Genomic DNA, 26,090 nt, shown 5'->3' with positions numbered 1-26,090 from the left:
AGCACATTCTGTCCTTCCTAGGCTGGCAAATTCTCTGAGGTGTGAGGCTACTGCTTACTCACTTCTGCCTTCCTTTCAAGGGCAGTCTGTGTGTCTAAACTTAGTTTTCAGGGCATAGTAGGTCATATGTGAATTTTAATTTTAATGGGAAAATAATCTATATGGTTTCTGGCTGGTGTCTGATCTACAGGCAAATACATATTACTTCTCATTTGAAAGCAGTTTATTTAGGGAGAAGAGTGAAAAGAAGAATAGAGTTCATTTTTAGAGCAACCAAATAATTTGTGCACTAACTGGAATGTTTTTGCAAATGAAAGGGGTTGCTATTAATAATTTTGCTAGAATAGCATATATGAACAGAGAAAAAGAAGACTAAATATTCCAGATCTTTCTATGGCACAAACTATAGACATTGAAGAGAGCTACAGGCAGAGAGTACATGAGTTGAATGAGACCTGAGAAACAGTTCATTTGTATTATCCCAACTGCTGCAGCAAAGTACAATAGAACTGTGCAGAAATGGCAGCTGATGTATAGTGCAAGGAATGCATTTTTCTACTTCTATGCATCCACAGCTAAGCCATTCACCCTCCCCCAAATCTCTTATATACAGTTCTAATTACACACTTCTCCCCTCAGAGCCCATCCCAGATCTTCATGACCATGTTCAACACTCTCCCCTCTCAGTAACATGGACCTTGCTTAGCAACTCTGATATTTCTAACTGTATATCCTAATCACTCCATACTTTATTACATTCAACAATGTAACGTTTCTGAGCATGTCAGCCAGCACCCACCTCTTGTGCCTTCTGTGTTTTATCACATTCTCTAAAAACCTTTCTTCCTGTAAATCTAGAACTCAGAAAGTTCTATCTGTCCTTCCATGTTCAGCTGCATCTTTCATGTACATTTGTATCTTCCTGCTGCTCCTATCAGGGGCTTTTATTCTGCTGTGATAGTTTGCATATGGCTCACACTTTCACAGAACACTGAAGACCTCTACAGTGAATAAGATGAACTTCTGGATGAACTGCCTTTTGTTTGACATTTCAAGCCACTGTGTTCTAAACCTAAAATCCCCTGCTGTATACCCTCTATAAGTACCATTAAAATTAGCATCAGATGGCAGATAACACTGTGCCCATCACCTGACCTTTTGCTCATCACATATCAAAGGAGAATGAATAGTCCACTAGGTTTGGAAGACATTGCCATCTTTGAAAATAAGTAAATCTCTGGAAATTATGAAAAGACTTTTTCTTTTGATTATTGGTGCTGTATCTTTTTTACTTATATAAAATAGAAAGTCAAAAATACTCAACAACAAAGAAAAAAATCTTAATTTTGCAGCCATGAGAGAAGGTATTTTTAACCTATGTTTCTCTTTCCTAAGTAACCAAATGCACATCAAAGAAACCTACAGTGTTTGTGGCAATGCACTTCTTAAGCATTTCGTTCAAATTCTCCTCGACAAACAAAATCTGATGGCCACAGATGTGAACTTCCTCAACAGGGCAGAGTACAGAATTCATTCTCAATTCCCTAGGTTCAACTCTAAGAACATTTGTAGCAGTTTTGTGTTCAAGAAAATGACTGCTCTCTGATGAAAGGAACAGCCAGTACTATTTGGCTGCTGTGGATAACATCCATTCATACTTTCACCCCCCCCCCCCACACACACCCGTTGAGGATCACTGCTCTTCTAAAAAACAACCAAACCAAACATGCTTTCCCTTATCTAGATAAAGGATAAGTGTTTCATTATCAGCCCATCTCTTTTCCAATAGTAGTGAGGAAGGTCTGATCTGCCATCTGAGATCTCTTTCGCCCAGTCCCTTCTGGGCTTGAGGGCACCCAATCGGAAAACAGGTAGGGCAAGGCTGCCGCGTGGAGAGTGACTATAGCATGGCTGACACCCGAATTTGATCTGCAGCTGATGCTTGACACTGTTTTTATTTTATTTTATTTTATTTTATTTTATTTTTTTGCTGTTTTGTTTTGTTTTTCTGAGAACATTCACCATCACAAGCCCACCATGGGAATCCTTAAAACCATCATTTTCTTAATGAAGAAGAAGGACATTCTCCCCCTGTTTAAAACACAGCCAGTAGAAACAGGACAGAGATAAAAGACACATCCCCAGACCATGCATGCAGGCCCTGAGGTCAACTGAGTGAGCAATGACCTGGCCTCCGGGAGCCGTCACTGCTGCCACGGCATTTCCCCCAAAGCTTAGCGTACATTTTTCATGGAAACCTCCGGGTAGCTACAGTGAGTTACAATAGTGCCCTTTGGAGTATACGCAACTGCTCCACGGAGCTCCAGATAAAATACAAGTAAATGGTACACAATCATAGACATAGAGCACTCGGGAAACAATCAACTGAGTAGTAAAATCAAAGTTTTGGATCTTAGATTCTGTTTAGTATCAATCCACAAATGGATCCTTTTCCCTCACCAGACTAGGGATGTTTTAGTTGAGAGCTTTCTAAAATGGAGTTTCTCTCTTTTCTTCTCCTCTCTTCCCCCCAGCACACATATGCATGTACTCATGTACACACACACACACACACACACACACACACACACACACTTAGATGCACGCACAGAGATAGCAATACGGTGAGGCAGAGTGTGCTGCCAGTCTAGTGTTTGTGTTTATTCGTTGTTTTTTGTTGCGTTGTTGTTTTGGAAAGCAGAGTTTACTCTGTGAGGAAACGTCTTTCTTGTGATACTCTGTATCTGCGTCTGAGGTTGTTTCAAGCGTGGCACTGGGTTCCAGTGCTTGCTTGTCACTTCTCCATTGTCACACAGGGGCAGAGATTTAAGTCCTGCCTGTCACATCTTGCCCGTATCCTCCTCCCTCCAGGACTCATTCCTGTTCTCTAGGACATCCACCCAATCCAGCCCAGCTGAAGGGAAATAAGTGGAAAGTTAAAACAGGGTAGAGAGGGAGCAAACGCTCTCTTACTAACTTTTGAGTTATCGACTCAAGTTGTCATTAAGTTAAACTAAAAAAAAAAAAATTATTGTAAGGCAGAGAGTACACTCTAGTTATTAAATAATAGTCTATTCCTTTCATTTCTCCAATCTGTCCAGTTTTAATGCTTCTTGATATTTCTATATCGATGGCTACAGATAAACATAAATACCAAAACACCATCATCTTCTGTATTAAACCTTTGTATTCTCAGACACTTGTGCATCCATATTCCATATACTTATTGTGCGCTTGAGTGCTAGAGAGTGAAGAGAAGCCTGCGCATACAACTGAGCCAGTCTTAACAGATCGTGGCTGTGAAGTTACCACACACGCTGGTGGAAGACTATGAGAGCTTTGAAGCAGGAGTGCAAAACTCAGAAGATAGGAAGTTCGGCCATGTTCTCTCGTAGCTGTTTTCTATGCAGCAGTAACGTTCCAGCAGGCACAGCTGCCTGGGGAAACTTTATCGTTCTTCTGCCTGTGCAGAGGTATTCCCTCCTTTATGATGAAGCTGCCGTATTCTCACACACAGAATGACTGTTTCCACAAAAGGCAGTCTTCCCATAGATATATGGTATCATCATGGGTTTTTAATAACTGTCTTTTTTTTTTTCTGAAACTATTATTTTCTTTAAAACACTCATTCCATTTTACTTTGACACCAGGCTTGTTCTCTCACTCGACCCATATCTCAGAACCAACTTTACTCTCTTCTTTTACATTTATTCACAATGTAGGCTAGGCCCCAGACACTTGAAAAACACTACGCAAATTAGCTCACAGATAAAGACGGAATCGGATTGACGGACTGCTCCTTTTTTAATTATTGAAACTGAGCAACACTGAGAGCAATGGAAACAGCAAGGCAGGCATACAAGTTATAGCATTTTCAAATTGTTTGCTAACATTGTAAGCTGGCCTTCAATAGTAAAGCAAAACAAGAAACTCAAGTTTCTCTGGCGAGGACAAGCAAGACTGCCTGTCTGTTTTAAAGGAAAGCAGGCACTTCCTTTTCCTCCTTGAGATAACTTGATATTTCCCCTGTTATATTTGCACAGTTCAGCTGTCTAGACAATAGTGTGGTCAATAACACAGCACTAGCCCTGCTTTGCTGCCCTTTGCTTTTCTTCTGCTTGCGGTCTGCGCTGGGTACTATGAATTTGTTTTGACGGTGGAGGCACTTGAATCCCTGTACCCCAGCCTCTTTTCCCAAGCATTCAGCCGCGAGTGTCCTCATTGGAAACACTGAACTCTCTTTCTCGACAGCCAGCCCCTGAACACCTGCCCCCCAACACACACACACACACACACACACACACACACACACACACACAACCTGATCAGTGTCAACACAGCTGCCTCTTCCTAGGAATGTAAACGAATAGTGTTGTTGGGTCTCGCCGACCTCAGGAAACTTCCTCAGTGCCTTCTTCCAGGCTCATCAGTGGTTTACTTCCCCCTCATCCCTGTGCCCAGTGATTTAAATCCCTAAATCAAACTTGCTAAGAAGAGAGCAGAGAATCACCTCCAAATCTCAAGTGCTCTCCTGCTCACTTTTGTGTACACAAACATAAATGGTTAATAGCACACTGCTCTGAACTAACTTATCTGTCCTTCCACAGTAAACTAACTCAGTCACCAGACAGTGTGGACAGTCCTCGAGGATCTTCAAATGTAAATGAGCTCCCAAACTGATGCCATCAAAACAAAGTGATCGCTTTTAACAAACCTACTTCACTATTTAAGAAAACAAATTCATTTTCTTTTAATAGGAAGCCTGGAGAACCGAGCCAAACAGCTAATACACACTTCAATTACTTTGCCTCACTGGTACATTCACACCCATCAATGTGCCTAGCAGAATCTGCTCTATTTCCACTGTCTGTTCTTGTTTTTTTTTTTTTTTTTTTTTTTTTTTTTTTTTTTTTTTTTTTTTTTAAGTGATTTTATAAAGTCCGGAATATTGTGTTTCTTCAAAAACATAATGTCACCCAGGAATTTTTGTTTTCCCTTTTGCTCCTACTGTTTCACCTGACACTCAAAGAAAATAAAAGAAAGTCTTACAGCCACTACAGAAAACATTAACTCAGAAAAGAAGATTCCTACACACAGCTAGCAGACACATTACATTGGCTCCCCAGAACCACAGCTCTGAAAGTTTTCAGTGAAAAGAAGAGGAGAAAAGCATCTCTACGCAGAGTGCTAAAATCTTAAAGCCTTACCTCACTAAATTGAGTCTGGGCATTGTTTTCCAGGTACAACATGTTAGCAGTGAGACTGGTCAAGGCTGCTCTTCTCTCTTCTGCTTCCAGGGTTTTGCCAGCCCCCCCACCCCCTCTGAGAGCCCTTTGCTACAAATCTTCTAAGAAGATAACAGGACTCAGGTGCCTCTCTCTCTCTCTCTCTCTCTCTCTCTCTCTCTCTCTGTACATAACTCTAACATTCCCTAATATATACCCAACTATAGGCATGAGGGGGCGGGATTCTTCACTTCACCTGTCCAATCCATCAACTTCCACCTGGCCTCCTGCACGCCAATGGAGTGAGGCCTCTCCCATCTCATTAAGTAGTTAGAATTTCTTATCACCAATCTTTAAAAGAAAGGGGGGGAAAAAAAAAGAGAGAGAGCAGGACACAGACAGGTAGAACTTTCCCTGTCCCTTTCATAAGAAAGTGCACTCTGTCCTAAAAACAAAACAAAACCTCCCCCAAACAAACCTACCACCCCCACCACGACACGAAAAAGGAAGGCGGTGCACAAAGTTGTTGCTACACTTTCAAGTTGAGAGGGAGAGGTTCTGGGAAAGTTTTGGAAGACTTTCTTTTTTTTTTTTTTTTTCGCATTTGGGATTTTTCTTTTTTTTTTTTTAAGAACGATTACACAGAGTGAGACATCAGGGAAAGTTACTTATTGATTTTCCTCAATATAAAACTCCAAAAGATACGGCCTGTTAGCCCAAGTGCTCAATACATTCTTATCCTACATATACCGCTGGCTTCAGATGAGCCAACATAAGCCACTTGATTTTTCAGAAAGTCTTTCAGAAGCAATTCAAACCGTCAGTCTTGCTAAACTTATACAAGCAAGCATCCATGTTAGCTACAGTTGAGTAGAAGCCCTGGGAAGTGTTCCTATGCCCCCCACCACGCCGTCCTCTGTTTGCATATTTCTTTTCTCTATTATATTCAGTGATTTTTTTTTATTTTAAAATAGACTATTGATTATTTTCTGTGATATTTCCACTTAAATGACTAAAAGAGTATATCTTTTATCACAATAAAATGGATTTGCATACATGCATTAAGAATATTCTTATCCACTCTGGCTTCAGATTTAGTGAAGATGGAAGATGTGCCCACGTTCTGACGTGGTTTCTAACACTCTCTCTCATTGTTACCTGTGGCTTGAAATCCAGCTTGCCTTAAATCTGCACATTCACTGCCCGTAAGTCAAAAACACAGCTCTCTACTGTACCTTAAGTTATACTGGGTTAAGATTATTAAGAGTGAATGTCAGATTCTTTTAAAATTTAGAAGATTAAAAAAAATATAAAATCATAATAGATTATAATAAAAATACCAGAATCAAAGTTTGCAATATGTTCATAAGTTTGCATTTGCTTTCTGTTTATGTTGATTTTGCATTTCCAAAACTTGATTAGGAAAAAAGATGAAGTGGTTATTATAAGGGCCATGAATGGTTGTCAATAATGAAGGCTTTTTTTTTTTCCTTAGGAAAAAAATTTATATTATTTTATATTATAATTTGATCTCAAGCATTTATGAGATTTTTAAATACTACAAAATTATCTCTCACAAAACATTCATTTCCTCACTTAAATAGTAGGAGGAATTCCTGTTCTTACCACCTTCAGTTAACTAAACAGAAACAGAATGCGGGTACTTTAAAAATATAGTAGTATCATTTGTTCCATGTCTTTCCATTTTACTCCCACTGACCTGTCCAGGGTCAGCATAAAAGTTAGATGAGTCCAGGTATGTTTTAAAAAGCAGGTAATAAACCCTAGCTGTAATCCCTCAAAAGCTTCAGGTTCAACAAAGGAATTTTATTCATTTAATCCTGAATGAATTTTCCTCGAGAATCACTGTTTCAAATGAAATCTGTTACTACAATAATTTTATACTAACTTGACAGTATAGTCATTTGAATTCCTTAGCTGAGCTATTAATTACATATAGTCAAAGGGTTCACAAACTTCCTTAACAAAGTTAAAAGATTCCTGGCAGGATTTGGAGGATGAAAAGTCTTATTCATTCTTTCTATGTGTCAATCACACAAACAGAACAGACCGACATGGAGAGTCAGACATGGACCAAGATTTTAGACAAAAATCTAAGAGCAATGTGCCCCGTCTGTTGGCGAACTTTGAGTGGTTGAGGAAAGGAGCCTGGATAGGGAATTGGGAGACGAGAGCTGGGCTGGCAGTTCTGGCTTTAGCCAGCTCCATGCCCCGGGGGCAAGTTACTCAACCAGCCTTGATTCAGATTCCTCTTTTGGGAAATGACAGAGTGGCATAGCTCAGGATTCCTAAAGACCTTTACAAAGAGGGAAGTCTGTGTCTTTGCTCAGGATTAAGAGAAGTGCTACACAGATTTCTCTCATTTTGCTTTGATAAGTGTCCCTCAATTTGTTCATCTCTGTATTATACAAATGATGAGGTTAAGCCACACAGATACTTAGATACCTAAAGAGCATAGGAAAAAAAAAAAAAAAAAAAAGAAGCAGCAGCAATGTATTGGGAACCAAAATGCATGTTGTTTATTTATTTTTGCTTTAGGACATTCCCATGAAGAAAAATTAGCTAATTGTCCATATCAATTTGAACTTAACATAAACATATTCATAAGGGTGTTAATTAAAGTGTATCTGATGATGTTTGGTTTCAAAATTAGCATCCTGGATGTTAAGAACCATGCACTCAATCAAGCTGGAGGTTACAGAGAAGTAACAGTTCGCTGAACTCTGCTTTCCCGGGATGCTCAACGGTTCCAGAAGATTCTAACCCAGATGACAGAGAGTTGGCTACAGAACAGCATGGCACATAATGACCTCTAGAAAATGAGACACATATGTATCTGTTGTGTTTAAACAATAACTTTGAGCTATGGGTGAGGGTTAGTGCAATAGAAGGGAAAAGGATAGGCTTTTTGGAGTTTAGGCATTCATTTCTTCATGAGGAAGAGGGCCTCATGAAGAAATTCATTTTCTTGACTTGAAAGAGAAGAGAGACCAGAAGCCAAGACTACAAATACTTGGGATTACTTATTTGCCAATGGAAAACTGACTTTTTTCTTTTCTTTTTCTTAAGCAATGCTTAAAACTCTAAGAAAGAATGTATATCTAGTTCTACGTTTAGTAATCTTTCTATGTCTTAACCGAAAGGTAGCTATCCCAGTGAGGCAACAAAAGGAACAAATTGCAACCTCTTGTCTCTCCTGGCACCCAGAGTCATCTTCATTTCTTTACTTTTCTTAGAGGAGATGATGGGGCATTCATAAGGTGCCCCAATGCTATTAAGATAGACAACTATTAAGAAAGAAGCAGAAAGACACGCATGGTATAGACCCACTTTTAGGCAGATATTAGCCATATAATATAACCATACTAAAATCTACAGACCAAAAGACACGAAACAACAAGGAGGACCCTAGGAAGGATGCTTAAATCGCATTCAGAATGGCAAACAGGATAGATGCCAGAAGCAGTGGAACAGAGGGAACAGGACTGATGCCTAGCACAAAGGTACTCTGAAAGGCTCCACCAAACAGGGGATCAAAGCAGATGCTAAAATCACAGCCAAACTTTTGGCAGAGTGCGGGGGAGGGGGGTGAGGAGGAGAAGGACCCAGAGGGGACAGGAGCTCCACAAGGAGACCAACAAAGCTAAAATTCTGGTCTCAGGGGTTCCTGCAGAGACTGATACACTAACCAAGTTCCATGCATGGAGAGGACCTAGACCCCTGCCCTGATGTAGCCCATAGACAGCTCAGTCTCCATTTAGGGTTTCTGAGCAAGGGGAGCAGGGGCTGCCTTTTTCATGAATTTGGTTGCCTGCTCTTTGATCATTTCCCCTTGGCTTTGGGTTCTTGCCAGGCCACAAAGGAAGAGGATCCAGGCAGTCCTGGTGAAACTTAATAAGCTAGGGTCAGATGGCAGGGGAGGAGGACCCGACCTTTCAGTGGACTGGGGGAAGGAGATAGTGGGTAAGAGGAAGGAAGGGACTGTGGCACTGGGAGGAGATGTGAGAGGGGGGTATATTGGGGTAAAAATGAATAAACTGTAAAAAAATTAAATTAAAAAAAGAAGAAGAAAGAAGTTCAACCCATCAAAATCTGGTCCCAGCTTCATCCGCTGTCTGCGTTCATTTCCCTTCATTCCACTGTGCCCATTGCACAAAGGCTCTATCCGGTCACTCTGCCTCCTCCTTCATCAGCTTCTTCATTAAGTATCCCCTTATCTCTTTACCCAATCCCTGTTAACCTGTGTTCTGTGTTCACCTCATGCAAATGTTTGTTTTGGTATCCTTTTAACACTGTCTTCAGGGGACTTCTCTAATCTCCTAGTTGAAGTAAAATCTTACAGTTTATGATGCCAATTAAAGCAGTTGTGAAATTCTACCTTTCAATAAAAACACTGTATACTCCTCCATTAAACTATATAGTCTTGAAGTTAGAATGTTTTTTTCCATTTCTATCACATTTAGTGTCTAAAAAGTTAGTGTTTCTTTTTCCTTGTAGGAGAACAAGAGAATTGAACAGAGACTCTTTCCCAAAGCTTATTATGAAACAAACACTTATTTCAAGGAATACTATCCCCATAAAAATCAAAGCACAGTACTTAATTAAAATAGAGAAGAAAAATAATGACTCCAATCTAAGCTTAACATCGCAAATCCTTAATAATCGTTTGTGGAGAGGGAAACTGGCCAGCTTGATAAACCTGGAAGAGTCCAAAAAAGGTTGGGTTTTTTAGAGCACGGGGAAAGCTAAGAGTTGTGGGTACTTTCCAAGTTGCTGCAAATGAAATCAGCTACATCTTTAAATGTCAGCTGCCATCCAAATTAAAGGGTAACCTTCCAAGCATGCTGAATAACTCTTCCAAGTCTGATCTTCCCTCAGCTAAGTGATTTCTTTTCCCGGTGTGTCCTACACAGGTGACAAATATGAACATTTTCAGAAACTGCTGGAGTTGCCAGATCAACTTCCTCTTTAGGCTAAAGCTGCATTCAAAATCAAGATATTAAATCACACCCATTTTAGGGTCTGAACAATGGGGATGCCTTCTAACCAAAGGAGGGGAGGGGTGCTCTATCCAAATCCTAGAGTTGTATTCAAGATAGAAGATTTTGCAGGCAGACATGGTGGCACATGCCTGTAATCCCAGCACTCTGGGAGGCACTGGCAGGCAGATCTCTGTGAGTTCAAGGGCAGCCAGCCTGGTCTACGAAGTGAGTCCAGGACAGCCAAGGCTACACAGAGAAACCCTGTCTTGAAAAAAGAAAACAAAAAAATTATATAAATGCTATTGTAAAAGGTAAAATAGTAGACAACATTCAGTCTCTCTCTCTCTCTCACTGTCTGTCTGTCTGAACTTTTGATGCACCACGCACAGCCTCAAGCATTTTACGTATGTAAAGCTAAATTAATTCTCACGAAAAGTGGTGACTTAGAAGTACATTGGTGCTGCTCCACAAACACCGACATCGCGGCACAGTATGACAGGATGACAGTGAGAGTCTGTACATTCTGAGCCTAACATCTGCACACAACTGTAACGTATGACTGGGGCACAGCTTCAGCCTTCCTCTCATCCTGTTTCCCTTCATTCCCTGCCATGTCCGCAGCAGCCTGCAGCTCATTCAGCAGGTAGCCCACTCTGTGATTATAATAATAGCAGCAGTTTTAACCACATCACATCCCTGCTTTTAGATAATGCTTGGGTTTTGCATGTCTCCAAAACAATCCAACTCAATAGGATGTAGAGATACAATCATCTTCGATATAAGTTTTTCATTATGATGGAAAATTAGATTTAAAACTAATCTGATAATTAGAAGCAAAACTGAAAACTCTAAAATTTAAAAGCCAACTATAAACACATCACTTATAATTATTGTTAAAAGTGCCATTCTCCCATGCTTATGTATAGCAAAGAAATAACATAATACTCAATATTATGTTTGTTAATTATTATAGTATTATGGCCATTCTCTTGGTACAGTCACATGGAAGCACTTGGCCAAATTTTATGGTCTAAGTGACTAGATGAATATAGTAGCTACCTATTTTCTAAGAACATAGTAGCACCAAAACATATTCAGAAGATTCTACCCATGAAAGTACTGTGAAACATCCTTTCTAACTTTAACAATGAAAAGGGAAATTCTAATTTTAATCTAGATTATTTGCTTGCTGGTGAGACTGTGTTTCAATATTCACTAGCTCTTTGCATCTCACTGTTTATCTGTCTATTTGAAGCGAGGACTGAGGTGAGGGCAATGTGCACAATTGGTGGTGAACTTAACAAGAGTCCTCTAGGCTTCAGGGTAGGTGGGAATATAGGCCTGAGCCTCTGAGCCCACCAAGGGTTTTACCTTCAAGTCGTCTGTTAATAGCCTATGCTTGCCCACTGACTTCTGCCCTATTGGATTTGTAAGCTTTCATTATCTATAATGATGCTTAACACTGACAATTTGATCAAATAATAAGCTACTTCTCTCTTAGTTAGATAGGGACATAAGAATTCTGGTCACTTATAAAGAAAGTGACTCCTTTAGGAGTTAATACTCATGCTACATGTTTTAGTATGAACAAGTTATTTTAAAATATATAGATTACACAGAATAAAATGTAATCATGTATTCTAGAACCTAGACATAGACATTATTAAAATTTTGATATATATGTAGACAGAAAAACAAATTTACATAATAGTTTATATGATTCATAAACTGCCCATGTAATATTAAATATTAAGAAGATATTTTTCATATCTTAAAGCAATGTAATATGCTATTAAGTAAAATACAGCAACACACTTTCAATAACTCAATTAACAGAAAACATTGCATAATAGAAACATGGGCCGGGGTAAAGTGCTTGGTATGTAAGCAGAACAAGCTGATTTTTAATCCCCAGAATGCACAAAAAGGGCAAGTGCCCTGGGATGTGTCTATGATCACAGTTTTCTTACAGTGACATGGGAGGCACTGACTAAGGAATCCTTGAAATATCTTTTGGGCCAGTTATCCAGACACACAAAGCAGTGAATAACAAAGGGATTCTTTCTCAAACAAGTTAGAAAGCGAGGGCTGATAGCCAAGGTTATCCTCTGACCTCAATATACTCACTGTGGTAAACGCACACCTGCATACACAGACATACAGAGAGAGAAAGAGATAGAGACATACACAAAGAGAGAATCACTCAGAGAGAGACATACAGAAACACACACACAGACATACACAGAGAGAGGAGAGAGAGACGTGCATACACAGAGACATACAAAGAGAGAACAGACATACACACACAGATACACACACACTTCCAAAAGCTGATAGCTATACCTGTTGTTCCCCTGTTCTCTAGACATTACAGCTCTTGTTTAGACCATACTATGTTTTTATCTCACATGTTCCCCCAAAGCTCACATGTTGGAGGTTTATTTCTCCGGCTGATGGTGCTGTTCAGGGCCTAAAGCTTTAGCAGCAGGACTTAGATGGAAGAGGTTTTAAAGGGTGTAGTGAGAATCTGATATTTCCTCTGGCACTTGTTCAAGCTATGATGGTTTGTCTCAACACAGGACAAAAAAAACACAGGGTCAGCTAACAGTGGACTGGAACCTCTGACGCCATGTAAGCATTTCCACTTTTTTTTTTAAGTTGTTCAGCTTGGAAATTTTGCAGAAATCTAATGCAATCCCACAATAGAAAAGCTGCAACATTAACACTAATACCTAGTATTACTTAAAATATGTCTTGATATTTTAGTATACAACTCCATTATTTGAGTAACTTCCTCCTTTTTGTACTAGACAGGCTCATCTCCACACCCACTGGCTTGATTTACAAATAGCAGGTCTTCAAATCAAACCAGTTTTCATTCAATACTGGTTATGTTTACTTAATAGTTTTTAACACCTCCCTCTTAAAAATCAAAATTTCATCCTATATTATATTTAACTTTGCTAACTAGCTTCACATTAGTAGCCTACATGATAGACTCTACAAAATATAACTAACTTTTATTTGCATGCACCGTTCCATTATTTGCTACTAAACACCATTCACGAATTCTTACTTGCAAAGCATGACAATGTCTTACATTTCAATAGTCTGATTAATAACCGTATCTCTGTCCTTAGCCTTCTGATTTGATGCCACAGTGTCTGCATGTATGCCACCATTTTACGCTCTCTATGCAACAAAACTGCCAACAGGCAGGGAGGGAAAGTATTCTATGGTCAGAATCAGAGCCAGGCCTGAGTCCTACCCAGTTTTAGGTTAGTTCCTATTAGTGAATAGACACTGAACAGATGTTCATTCAAGACGATTATAAAGCACCATGTGGCTTTCTAGACCACTGACCTTTACCTCAATGCAGTACCGGATCTTTGTGCTTCCTTCTCTCCAAAACCATGGAAAAGGCGATTCCCTCTTGCCTGTAACTGTTGTGCACAAAGATCTTTGTCCCCAGAACCAGGAACACAGGATATGGTTCTGGGTTTTGTGACTATGCCAAGTACAAGCCTTCCCAATGCACACCTCAGTCTTCAATCTGCTCTGTGGACTCTGTTGTCCTGGTTTGGCCCTTGATGTGACTACGACTCTCAAGTTTTGCAAACTTGCATTTGTCTGTTTGACCACAACCTGAACTTTATCATTGATGGAAACAGACAACATCCAATGTGAGTCAGTTGTTCCTTCCAGATTTTCTCTCTTAAGGAACCTGTGAGGCAGTCGGTTTCTGTCCAGCTTAAGGCCTGGTGATTTCAGGCTTTGCTTTTATTTCCTCTCATTGTCTCTCCTTAGCTCCAGGTAAGGGGGAGGGGCAGTTACAGTGGCCTTTGAGGAAAATCGAAAAATCCTTCCTGACTCTCTCATGCAGCACCTTTGACTCACAGCCCCTGCCACCTTGTTACCACCTGTGCTCTGCGATGGCTGTTCAAGGATGCGCCACCTCAAGATGCTAAGCACTAAATGCTGGTGCACATAAATGTGCTTGATAAACCTGCTCACCCTTGGCATTGCCTCTTAGCTCCCTGATGCTCTTTGTATGACTGAATGGCTAAGTCTTCAGCTATTTCTGCAGTCAGTAATTCTCTGTACTCTCCTGGCTGCTTTCCTTCTTTAGTATTTAACTGTATAGTCATGGATGTTGAGGCTTGAATCAGCCTTTCATTAGAAAATGCATACCAAGACAAAGTCAGCTCCATATTAAAAAGAAGAGAATTGAAGTATTCAGACAACCAAAGGCATAGGTGAAGACAAGATGATTCACGCCCCTCCTAACTGGGTCAGGAGACTGGGGTAATTTAGGCACGCCAAACCATGGCCCCTTTTAGAACTGAGGACCAGCATATGGTAGGTATCCTTCCAGGAACAGATGGCATTAGGCTGCCTCATGTTCTGTTTGTGACAGTAGAGCATGGGAGGAAAAGCCACGGTCTCATGATAAATAAATACAAACTGACTTCATAGTATAAGGTCATCTTTTCCAGATGTGGAACCCAGTGAGGCATTTGTTATATCCACTACAGACCAACATTAGATAACATTAGATGTGAAAGCAGCTACTGGCATTGTTTTCATTAAAGAAGACCAAATTGTTACATAGGAAGAGTTTTTTAAAATTAATTAATTCAATTTACATTTCAGTCATATGTCCCACCCTCCCTCCTGAATCCTCTCTCCACTATTCCTATAATACAGGAGCCCCCTCCTACCCAGATACCCCAGCTCATCTATTCACATGAGGACTGAGTTCATCTTCCTTCCCTGTGGCCTGGTAGGGAAGTCCCATCAGGAGGAAGTGATCAAAAAGCAGGCAACATAATCCATGTCAGAGATATCCCCCACTCCTCTAACTAGTGGACCCACATGAAGCCTAAGATGCCCATAGGACTTACATTCTTGGGGTCTGTGCATCATAGTATGTCTATCCTGTGTTATATGACTAAAATATCCTTATAAGTGAGTACATACCAAGTGTGTCTTTCTGGGTTTGGCTTACCTCACTCAGGATGATTTTTTTTTTTTAGTTCCATCCATTTGCCTGCAAATTTCATGATTTTCTTGTTTTTAATGGCTGAATAGTATTCCATTTAATAATAATCTTGTGGTCAATTCTTGCTCTAGGATAGTCTCAATTGAGTGTTTATGGGAAAAGTTGCTTTAACTGACAAAGAGGGACATAGAAGCTTAGAGCTATGTAATAATTGCCTAAGAATTTTTTTTAACATTGTGCCTTACAACACACACATACTGTTTCACAATCTTTCAGCTATTTCTACAATTTTCTCCAAAAGGAAAATTCAGATGAATCAGCACTCTCATAACATGTCAGTCCCACTGCATTCAAAACTTGCTCTCTGCTGCATTCTGGTGTATTTCCTCATTTATTTTTGTTTCCTTATTTCCTCTATATAGCCAGTTGCTAATTTCTCACTGAATTCTTGCTATTGCTCATCTCATCTCAGAACCGTGCATACATGTCTTTATGAACGCCAGAATAAAGAGGCACTGGGGAGCAGCGGCCATGCCTCCTTCAGTTCTGTATTCCCTGCTGCTGGAGGAGTGTGCCGTCAGCACAAACCCTGCTGAGGAGAGCTCTGGCTTGGAAGCCAGCTGGTCTACCTGAGCTTCAGTTCTCAAATAAGGAAATACGCTTACAAAGGGATTAAATATATAATGAAGTTCACACATAAATTACGCTTATAGCTGAGCTCAGAGCTCAGATTTGCTGGCTCCATCCCCATGTACTCACTCTGTGTGGTACCAAGTGCTCATTACCAAAGAGATTACTGTCTTGCACATGTGCCAACAATGTGCAGAAATGCAGCCACAGAAAAAGTAACTTTTTGTTTGCATGGTCTACAAAGGAAAAGGAGAGGTCCAGTGCACACAATGGATTCCAGGACTGTCAGCTCCTTTAAGCAATGTGCCCCCTGCTAAACATTGCTCTCTACTGTTATAAACACAGTAAATTGACTTATTTCCAGCTTCCCAACCTTGATTCACAACTTGATTAAAAACTGGTGCAACCGAGTAGGTGTGCCTCCACGATGGGGTGGCTGAGCCAGATCTTCCAGCCTGTGGAGGACGCTGTTTTGATTTTGTAAGAAAACATTATCTTTATTCATCACTAGCTGGAAAATTCTGTCAGAAAGAGATTTTAAAAGTCAACAAGACGAGGGATGCATTTGAAAAATATGTGCGGTTTCCAGCAAGGACTGAACTTTCTTTCAGGCTCACTCTTAACCAGACAGCAAGAGGAGAGTTGTTCATGCTTAATATGTAAGGCTCCATGTTCAATCCCTAGCATGCCAAATCTGATCAACCAGCCAAGCAAACAAACAGAGATCTTCCCAAACCGAAACATAAATAAATGAAATTAACATTATAGAGTAATTGTAAGAATGATGAAGTAATTTCTTTAAATGAAAATAGTTTAAATAGTCCAGTTATATTCAAATCACAGAAGGAAATAAGTGACAAAGGCAGGCTTCAGCGTTTGTGAACTAAAAACCCATATGGGTGTGGATGTGTGTGTTCATACATGTATACATGCACAAATACATACACATGCATGTACATACATGTACACACAAATACCCATACCTATACATGCATGCAAACACACAATTCAATCCTCCACACATATAGACTGTGGAACAGTTGATCTAATTAAATGACAAATTAAAAAAAAAACAAAAAACTATGGTCTATGGTGTATGATTTGGTACTTGCCTAGCATGCAAGACCCTGGCTGTAATTCTTAGTACCACACAGAGAAAGGACAGGAAAGGATAGGTGTGTGTGTGTGTGTGTGTGTGTGTGTGTCTAAGAGAGAGAAAAGATACATAGAGAGCCACAGAGAGAATAGGAAAGATTACTGTTGGCCACGATTTCTAATTCAGTTATTCAGTTGCTAAACCTATGCAGTGGCAGCACTGTTCATGTTCTAATCATTGCTTTTCACTCCTGTGGATTGCTGTTCAGACAGATTCTATGTAGAATCTAACGTAAGCGTTAGTGTCCCAGGTGGACTTAACAGGATAGGTGCTGCAGCCTGGGCTTGCGGGGGTTATGCCAAAATCAGGTCACGGATACTTCAGTCAAAGCATCCATTTAGAAGACAACACATTCAGCATTTTCTCCCCTGACGTAGCCCTCAAAAGGTTATTTTTATACTCTTATTTCGCAGCTACAGTGGTTGTTAGTCAGAGCCAATAGCTTGGCGCTCAAGCCAGTGAACTGTTACTTGTGCGTGATCCTCAAGCACCACACAAGCCAGGCTCCCTGTGGAGCTCCACTGTCACTACAGAACAAGCCAAATGCATTGGTTCTTCTAATGCGGAAAACTACCAGCTTTAACTTTCTTACCCTTGTTAATAGAAAACATAGACAAAAAATAAAAGTCAAGGTTTAAAGTTAGAGCCAAACTTTGGACAGAGCACAGGGAGTCTTATGGAGGAAAGGAGATAGAAGGACTTGGAGCAGACAAGAGCCCCACAGGAGATCAACAAAGCCAAATAAAAAAAGCTGGACACAGCAGGGACTGCAGAAACTGATGCATCAACCGAAGACCATGTGTAGAGAGGATGTAGACCCACTGCTCAGATGTAGCCCATAGACAGCTCAGTCTCCATAGGGGTTCTTTAGTAAGGGGAGAAGAGACAGTCTCTGACATGAACTCGGTTGACAGCGCCTTGATCACTTCTCTATGGTGGAGTGGCCTAGGCAGCCCACAGAGGAAGAGGATGCAGGCAGTCCTGATGGGACCTGATAAGCTAGGGTCAGACAGTAGGGGAGAAGTCCACTTCCATTATCAGTGGACTACGAAAGAAGGATAGGGAAAAAATAGAGAGAGAAGGAGAGTCGGGCCATGGGGAGATGAGGAAGTGGGCTACAACTGGTATACAAAGTGAATAAATTGTAATAATAATAATAAGAAGAAAGTTAGTTGAGTTAATTAGATCTTAACATCAAACCATACATCCACGGAAGATAGTAAGTCTTAAAGATGTATTACAGACTATCTAACTAGAGATCATGTTTGATGTCCACTGTCATTCCAGAATGACAAATGTCAAATGCATTGGTTCTTTTAATGGGGAAAACTGCCAGCTTTCTTCATCTTTCTTGCCCTTGTTAATAGGAAACATAGATTTGCACACATGCACGGTGCTTTGCCTTTCAAACGATGCCTGCACATTTTATTGCATACAGTCTATGAAAAGACGAAAGCAACAATATGATCCAATGTTGGTCCTAAAACTTCCTCATCTAGTAGAGATCTCTCCATAAACACAGAGCCACAAGGTCAGGATGCTAAACATGTAAAATGATGGCTAAAGTAAATGTTAGTGTTAAGTAAGTCCTAAGCCACAGTTCTCGGGAACCCAGACGGAAGGGTGGCTGATTCCCTGTGGGGAGATAAGAGAATTAAAGACTGAGAAGGACTTGGGCGGGAGAGGAAGAAGACATCCTTAATTAAATCAAAGCATCAAATGTACATCAAAACACGAAGGTGGAGTTATTGAGCCTGGGGACTCATGGGACAGAGATGATTGTATAGAGAGGCAGTATTGCAGAAAGACTGGTGGATTTGAATTCGCCATATGTGACACACGAAGTAACTTTAAGCTCACAGAAACTTTGTGGCTTAAAATCCCTGCAGAGATTTGCATGGGCTAGAGATCACCTTTTATATCCTATGACAACTTGTCTAACTCCTTGTTTGAATAGAAAACTCTTCATGTGAACTGAAAATATATCAAAAAGACTATATGATCTGAGGGCTTATCTTCTGCCACTGCTATCATCAGGATCAACAGCAATTCCTCATTTCCTTCTCACTGTCCACAGAGAAGTGGGCCAAGCCCACCCAACTGTCACAACAGCATTTACCCTCTGACCCTCAGCAAACAAGTGTACAGGATGCCTTTCTGCACTGCTGGATGCTTTGCCTTGTAAAGACTGAACTGTGTGGCCAATTACAGAGTACAACTTCATCCCGTAGACCCAAGGGAAACATTTAGGCCAGCCCCTGACAGGTATGCGGCCTTGGAGGAGACTACTCCAGTATAGAGTGAGTGAGATTTTCTTTTCAAAGTAAGTTTCAAAATCTAAACAAGGATCTGTTTCTTATACTCAGCTGTGGAATCAGGGGGGTGAACAGTTAGTAGTCCATCAAATAAATGCGCACTCACCAATGCTCTTTCTCAATCTTCTCTGGGACTTTAAAGGGATATACTCACCATCAGAGTTCAGCGCCCGTGATATCTTCTTTTCCTCCAAGATTTATGGCAAGCCGAGGAAGGACTCTGACACTGATTGTTTCTCAGAGGAAATGTGCAATTCCAAAGACAAAAGATGAGGGAAAATGGGAGAAGAAATGGCTGGTAGTGATGACTACAGTGACCCCCAAGTTACAGCAAAGCAGTAAGTAGAGGATGTCATGGGAGGGAGGACTCTACACAGCACAACCAAGCTACTGTGTTTACAGGTGAACAGTACCGACTGGAGATGGAAAGTGATTGCAACTGTGCGGTACTGGGATGGTTTGCAACCGTGTGATAATATCAAACGGCCTGTTTGAGTATCATATTCCACATCTAAAGAATCGCATCGCCTATGACATCAACTATAAAGGAATACAAGCATTCCCATATATGGAGTTCTCTATAATTAAAATACTATCTATGACAGTTCCTCCTCATACACCCGATTTAGCTGCTTTGGAGTCTGCTGTAAAATTGATTAAGATTTAGAGCCCAGGACAGGTTTCTACTAAGTCCGCTAATGGACAAGACACTTTTGTTTGGCTTTGATGAGATGTTTTTCTGTTTTAAGCATGGCCCTTTTAAAAGAGACAGTAAGTGTGGGAATGAAGAGATGGAGAAGTAGATAGCAGTAAAAAAATGATGACAAGAACATTCAGAGATGCAAAGGAGTGCTCAGATGTATTGAAAGCATTTATTAAAAATAATAAGGAAGAAAGAGGAAAAAGCCAAGGAAGCAGGAGAGCACTGTGGGGAAGTCTTGGGAAGGGAAGTTGAGTCTGGATATGAGCTGAATACATTGAATTCATGTGTAAAATCACCAAAGAATTAACATTCGTTTCAAAAAATTAAAATGGAGAAAAGAGAAAAAAACCTAGAATCAAAGAGCACTATGAAATAAAAAGACAGAATGACAAAAAAGCAATAGAGGAACAGGGTGGCACATTAGGACTCAATGTACTCTGCTTCTGTATTGAAACACATCTATTACGCCTTAAAGAGCCTCCTTGAAATCTGAGTTCAGAAATGTGTTGGGGCTGTGGGAAATTTGTATTTATTTATGTATTTATGTATTTATTTATTTATTTAGAAGGGATATCACCACCCAAATCACTTCACTTACAATATCAATGTCGGTGTTGCCAAGGGAGATTGAATTAGCAATCCCATATTAAAGGTTTTCAGAAACAGCAATGCAGAGGCTTTGCTCCATCCTTGCTGCATTCTTGTCTGCAATACACATCAGTCACAGTTTCTTTTATATTTTCCTGTATTCTCCTGGAGAACAATTGCCTTCCAAGGAAACCAAAAGGCTGAAGATGTAGCTCAAGAGGCAGAGTTAATACCGGTTAATACTCAAGCGTACCTGAGTTTGATACCCAGCACTGCATAAACCGGATATCGAGGGGCATGCTGTAATCCCAGGGGCTGGGATGTGGAGCAGGGGGTTCAGAGATTCAAGGTCATCCTCAACTACACAACATGCTTGTGATGAGCCTGGGCTATAGAGGACCCTCTTCCAACAAAGCAAAACAAAACTAAAATGCCTCTAATGAAAGACAACTTGAAGAGACACTGTTTATGATTTAATGTCCATAATTATTAAATATTATGTCAAGTATGAAATCATGTGCTGTATTTGTGTTTTTTGTGAGTTTTTGTTTTGTTTTGGGCTTTGGTTTTGGGGTTTGTTTGTTTGTTTGTTTGTTTTTGAATTTGCAGTTCTAGGGGCGGGCACAGTGGTTCGTACCTGCTCTCCACCTAAACCACAAAGGTTTGCCTCTCATTCAGGCTTTAAGAAAAACATTTATTAAAAGTCAACAGTTTGCCTTAAAACCAAGCCTGAGCATCTAGCCACATAGGAGAGGGTGGTTTTTTTTTATTTATTTTTTATTTTATTTTATTTTATTTTATTTTTTTTATCGTGTTGCTTTTGTGTCTTTGCTCATCTAGACCTAGTGATGTATTTTATTTTCTCTGTGTGTACACATGTATGCATAGTCATGTTTGGTGGGTGTAATGTACGTGTCTATGTGTGCATATGTATTTGGAGACTAGAAGACAACCTCTGATATCGTTTATTCTTAGGCACCACACACTTTTTGCTTGAGAAAAGTCTCTCACTGGCCTGGGCCTCACCAATTAAGCTATGCTGGCCGTGTGACAAGCCCCATGGATCCTCCTGTCTTCATTGTCTCAGCACGGATGACTAGCACATGCCACCAACCCCAGTTTTTAAGGTGGGTTCTAGGGATCAAACTCAGGTCTTCATGTTTCTGGGACCAACATATGATTTACTAAACTACTTCCCCAGTCCAGCATTTTTTTCTATGATCAGAGGATGAACCAGATGACATTTTTCTACATCCTTCTCAGAGAATTAGAAGGTAGAAGCTTCCATATAGTAATTATGGTGTTAAAGGCCAGGCTGCTGGGGAGGTTAAATCTGGTGACCTTTGAGGTCTTCTTTAACACAAATATTTATATAATTACTCAGACACAGACAGTCTCATGTACTCACAAGGGTTAAAGAAACAACAGAAAAAATGCCACAAATGGACATGATAACTAGACAGCATTTTTAAATGTCAGTGCCTCTTTTTTTTTATGTTCAGTGTCTTAACATCCAGACAATCATTTTCCCTGTTAAATAAGGAGAAAACTTACTATACTACCCAAGAGCATGTGGGGCTGGTAGGGTTCTCTTACTCTCCAGGGAATAAACCTCTGATTTGTGAGTCCTAGTGTACTCATTGTTGGTTTGGCAATGTATTCAGATTGTCTGAATTTCCTAGATGTGCACAGAATTAAGGGAGGCATCGCACTCAGGGTCCGTCAGCCTTGCCGACACAGCTTTACCTACCACGGCTTCTTTCCCCAGCAGCTTGAAGCACTCTGACAGATTTACTATCTAAGGATCCAAAAAAAAGGTCTATGAGGAAAAAAAAATTTAAGGAGTGAAAAATAAACGCAAGGATGACAATTACTGAGAAGGAATGATTCTGACACAACCAACAGGGATTACGTAAAACACGGGATGCCTTACTTGCTAACACTAAGGGTTTAGTTGTCGTTTTTGTCTTTTTGATTTTGCCTTTTTTTCAAAGTCCAACATTGTGGAGGAAAGTGCATACAGAAAAACATTGCATCAAGATCAAGATAACATTCAGAGGTATTGCTTCACATCCTACTGACTTAGCTTCCCAGAGAAGGGGGAAAAAAAATCACCATTGGTAGTTCTTGAAACATTTCATCCTCATTTATCAAGCAGGGAAAACAGGGTATAAGCAGGGATCAAACTCCCCTTCCGTGAGGAGCCTTGATGTTTGACGTTTGCTAATATGAAGTCGCTGAGTGCAAACCCAAAGTAGTATCCACTCATGGCCCACTTATCTGCTTATTCTCCCCTTGAAGTCCACTTCTGTCTGCAGTATCAATCACTTCCCTGGCAGCTTGTCTTACTACAAAGGGAGGATTTGATGCACTGCTTAGCCTCCTAGAAGAAGCAGACTTGTGCAGAACTAATTCATTTTACCACCAACGCCGTGGGCTGAGGTAGTTTGGGGGCTGGGTATAGAATCGGGCTATGACAGTCCAAGTCTTGAAAACAGAGCAGAAATTCAGTCTACATTGCCACGAAGCACAACAGTCTAGGCACCAGACTTGGCACTGAGTAAACACTAAATACGTGAGAGGAAAAGTCTTACAAGATGACAGTCTGAGAGCAGCTATCCAATATTATCCTCAAAACATTGGTAGTATTTAATTGGTATTATTGCTTAGTGTTAGCTTCAAAAAATAATATATAGACACATAATTCTAAAGCATCCATTCAATAGTCAGGGACCTGGGCTTCCGACTGACTCTTTCATTAATTGGCTGTGTGATCTTGGGCTGAACCCTTTCTTTGCTGTGCTTCTGTTTCCTTATTAGTAAAAGGCCTCCGATGCCAGGCGATTTTCACCATCTATCCTGGCACCCTGAGTGAGAGTGTTAGCTTACGTGACCTGACTTTCCAGTAAATTCAAAATAGGGGGAAGGTAAAAGTTTGGGTCAGGGAGAAGTAGCAAATTAGCTGAACGTCTCCATGAACTTCTAGACTCATAACAGTTTGTTTACTTAACTGTCTTCATTAGCTGTTCTTACTACATCAAAGGAATGTTTCCAAACCCTTACAATTAGACATGCAAACAAAAGCAATGTCTATCACCACCATACTCAAATAAGCAGGGTGCCTGATATGCTATCAATCCTACTAAGGATGATAGCCCCGCTAGAATTTTAGGCAAGCAGACAAACGTTAAATAGGGAGTTAGCCATAGAAAGAAATTAGTGAATTCACAAGCTTCCTGAAGGTTGATGGCAGCTGACTTGCTTTACAGCACAGACAATGCCTAGGCCTCTCCACCATGAGCAAGGGCAAGCCTGGGCTTTGCAGATAAGCGAGAGATTAGGCAAGCAAACCTTTATGCAGTCCTTGACGGTGCTGGTCCTGTCAAATACACCCAGCTCTTTCACGGAGGAGTCTCATGTAAATATGTAACGTTATTAAGGAAAAAACAAAACAAAACAATCAGATCAGTATTTACAAAGGTGAAAGTTTCACGACCAACCCGCTGATCAATATCAAAAGCCTTTTGCCCTGTTTTCTTTCTCTGTTTTATAATTAACATGGACAGTATGTAATATAGGATGGCATGATATACAAAATTGTGTTTTTGATATCTTAATATTTTAAGTTGGGGGCTCCAGAAAAACACCTGTATTTCCACTGATAGCACAGGTACAAAATACTATGAACGCCTTTCCTTTAGTCATAAATACTAAAATATAAACTTCATGGCATTAAGTAACTTTTGGCAACATTTACTTGAACAAAAAAATCTAAGATAGTCGGGGCTTTGAGGCACAAGCCTGTAACAAAGAGGAAAGTAGAGGAACCATGAACCCAAATTTAAGAGCAGTCTGGGAAAGTTATCCAGATTCTTCCTCAAAATAAAAGTGAATAAATGACTGTGAATGTGACTGAATGTTAGACCGTTTGTTTAGCTTGCCTTGGGCCCTAGGTTTGATGCCTGGTGCCACAAACTAACAAACAAACAACAAAAAAAATAAAGAAACAGAGAAAGAGTTGCTATGTACTTAGACTAAACATTATATCAAAGATGATTATATATAAAATAAGATTTTAAAATACAGAGTTATAAAAATATAAGATATTTGTTTGTTTTTATGAATACATATCATCTATATCTTTACTGCAGTTAACTTTACTTAATTCCAATGAAAACTTCTGATATCTTACATAATTTGTTCCCTGGAAGTGACTCACTAATTTCAAGAAAAAAAAAATCTGCAACATTAAACATTTCATCTTGCCTAACAGTCTGTGGCAAACGGTGACTTGGACTGGACTCCTTAAATTTGCATAAATTTAGAGAAAAATGTTCTTCAAAAAGAAAAAAAGAACAGCCTTCTAGGCACAATGCCTTTTGCTAAGCCCTCAAATGCCTACTCTTCTGCTGTCTGATAATATTACAAATGGCTGAATAGCTGTCCAAGAAGCATTTTAAGTGTGTCTCCACATTCCGCCTTAGCAGAAAAGCAGTGGCTGGCATATGTGCATGGCATCGCATCCACTGAGATGGACAAAAAAAAAAAAGAAATCTTTCTGAAATTGCATGTGCTCATTAAGACTTACATTAGGAGAATGTGGGCTAGGAGGAGCTCAGTTCAGTCGAACAGTACACGCTTTGAGCTGTGGGAAGCCCTGGGGTTCAGGCCTCAACAGTAAATATTGGGAACAAAATGAAACACCAGAAAAAAAAACTCCAAGCAATGTGAGATGTCCTGAAGACTTGAACTGTACCACTTCAGTAAAAGAGTTAAAAATTGTTGCTGGAGATGAGCCCTCTAACCCTCACCATTCGTCAGACATTTGCTGAACACTGCCAGGTGCCAAGCTTTGCAATGTTTCTGCATTCTGGAGCTTTGAGCAAGCTGCTGAAAATCATGAATCAGTCTGTGACTCATTACTGGGATACCATCAATGAGGACAAACTTTCATCCTTAAAAAAAAAAAAAAAAGTAACAAAAATAAGGACTCTTCATGTTCCTAATATATTTGTGCTGGAATGTAAGGCCTAGACAGACTTTGAAGCAATGTAACTGCCTTAATTAGCCCTTTAAGGACCCCTCTGAAGTTCTAAATGTGCATAGTCATTTAAGTCCCATTCTTAGCTGTGTTCAGTTGTACATCCCTGCAATCCCAGTATTCAGGGAGGCAGACGCAGGAATTTGAGGCCAGCCTGGTCTACAATCAAGTCCAGGACAGCCAGAGCTATACAGAGAAACCCTGTCTTGAAAAACCAAAAAAAAAAAAAAAACAAAAAAAAAACAAAAAAACAAAAACAAAAAAACGTTGAATTCTTTTGATGGTTCTTTTGCAATGAATAGAAGCTATTGTATGTGACTATCTATTACAACCCTGTTATTAATCGAAGACATTATTAATATTATATATTGGGTCAATTACAGCCAAAGAACATTATTAGTATTAGTATTAGTATTTTGGGTTTTTT

The 26,090-nt window shown here is 40.0% G+C and overlaps 1 protein-coding gene across 6 annotated transcripts in view; it reads right to left on the bottom strand.

The window, feature by feature from the left end:
* The window catches only part of Tp63 (tumor protein p63), a 205,187-nt gene that overhangs the window by 87,839 nt on the left and 91,258 nt on the right, over positions 1-26,090 (bottom strand). For 5 of the 6 annotated variants that reach the window (XM_060370152.1, XM_060370153.1, XM_021653966.2 and 2 more), the window contains exon 1: positions 5,208-5,404. The exons of the other annotated variant lie outside the window; for it this stretch is intronic. In XM_060370152.1, coding sequence (XP_060226135.1) covers positions 5,208-5,249 — 42 coding nt within the window. In that variant the 5' untranslated portion in view covers positions 5,250-5,404. Of the gene's footprint in view, positions 1-5,207; positions 5,405-26,090 lie in introns of those variants that run through there. 6 annotated transcript variants of the gene reach the window in all.

Source organism: Meriones unguiculatus, chromosome 17, assembly GCF_030254825.1.
Source record: "Meriones unguiculatus strain TT.TT164.6M chromosome 17, Bangor_MerUng_6.1, whole genome shotgun sequence".
In the NCBI taxonomy this organism is placed as follows: Eukaryota; Metazoa; Chordata; class Mammalia; order Rodentia; family Muridae; genus Meriones; species Meriones unguiculatus.
Note: the sequence above shows the minus strand (reverse complement) of the source record. Positions and strands in the feature narration are given on the sequence as shown.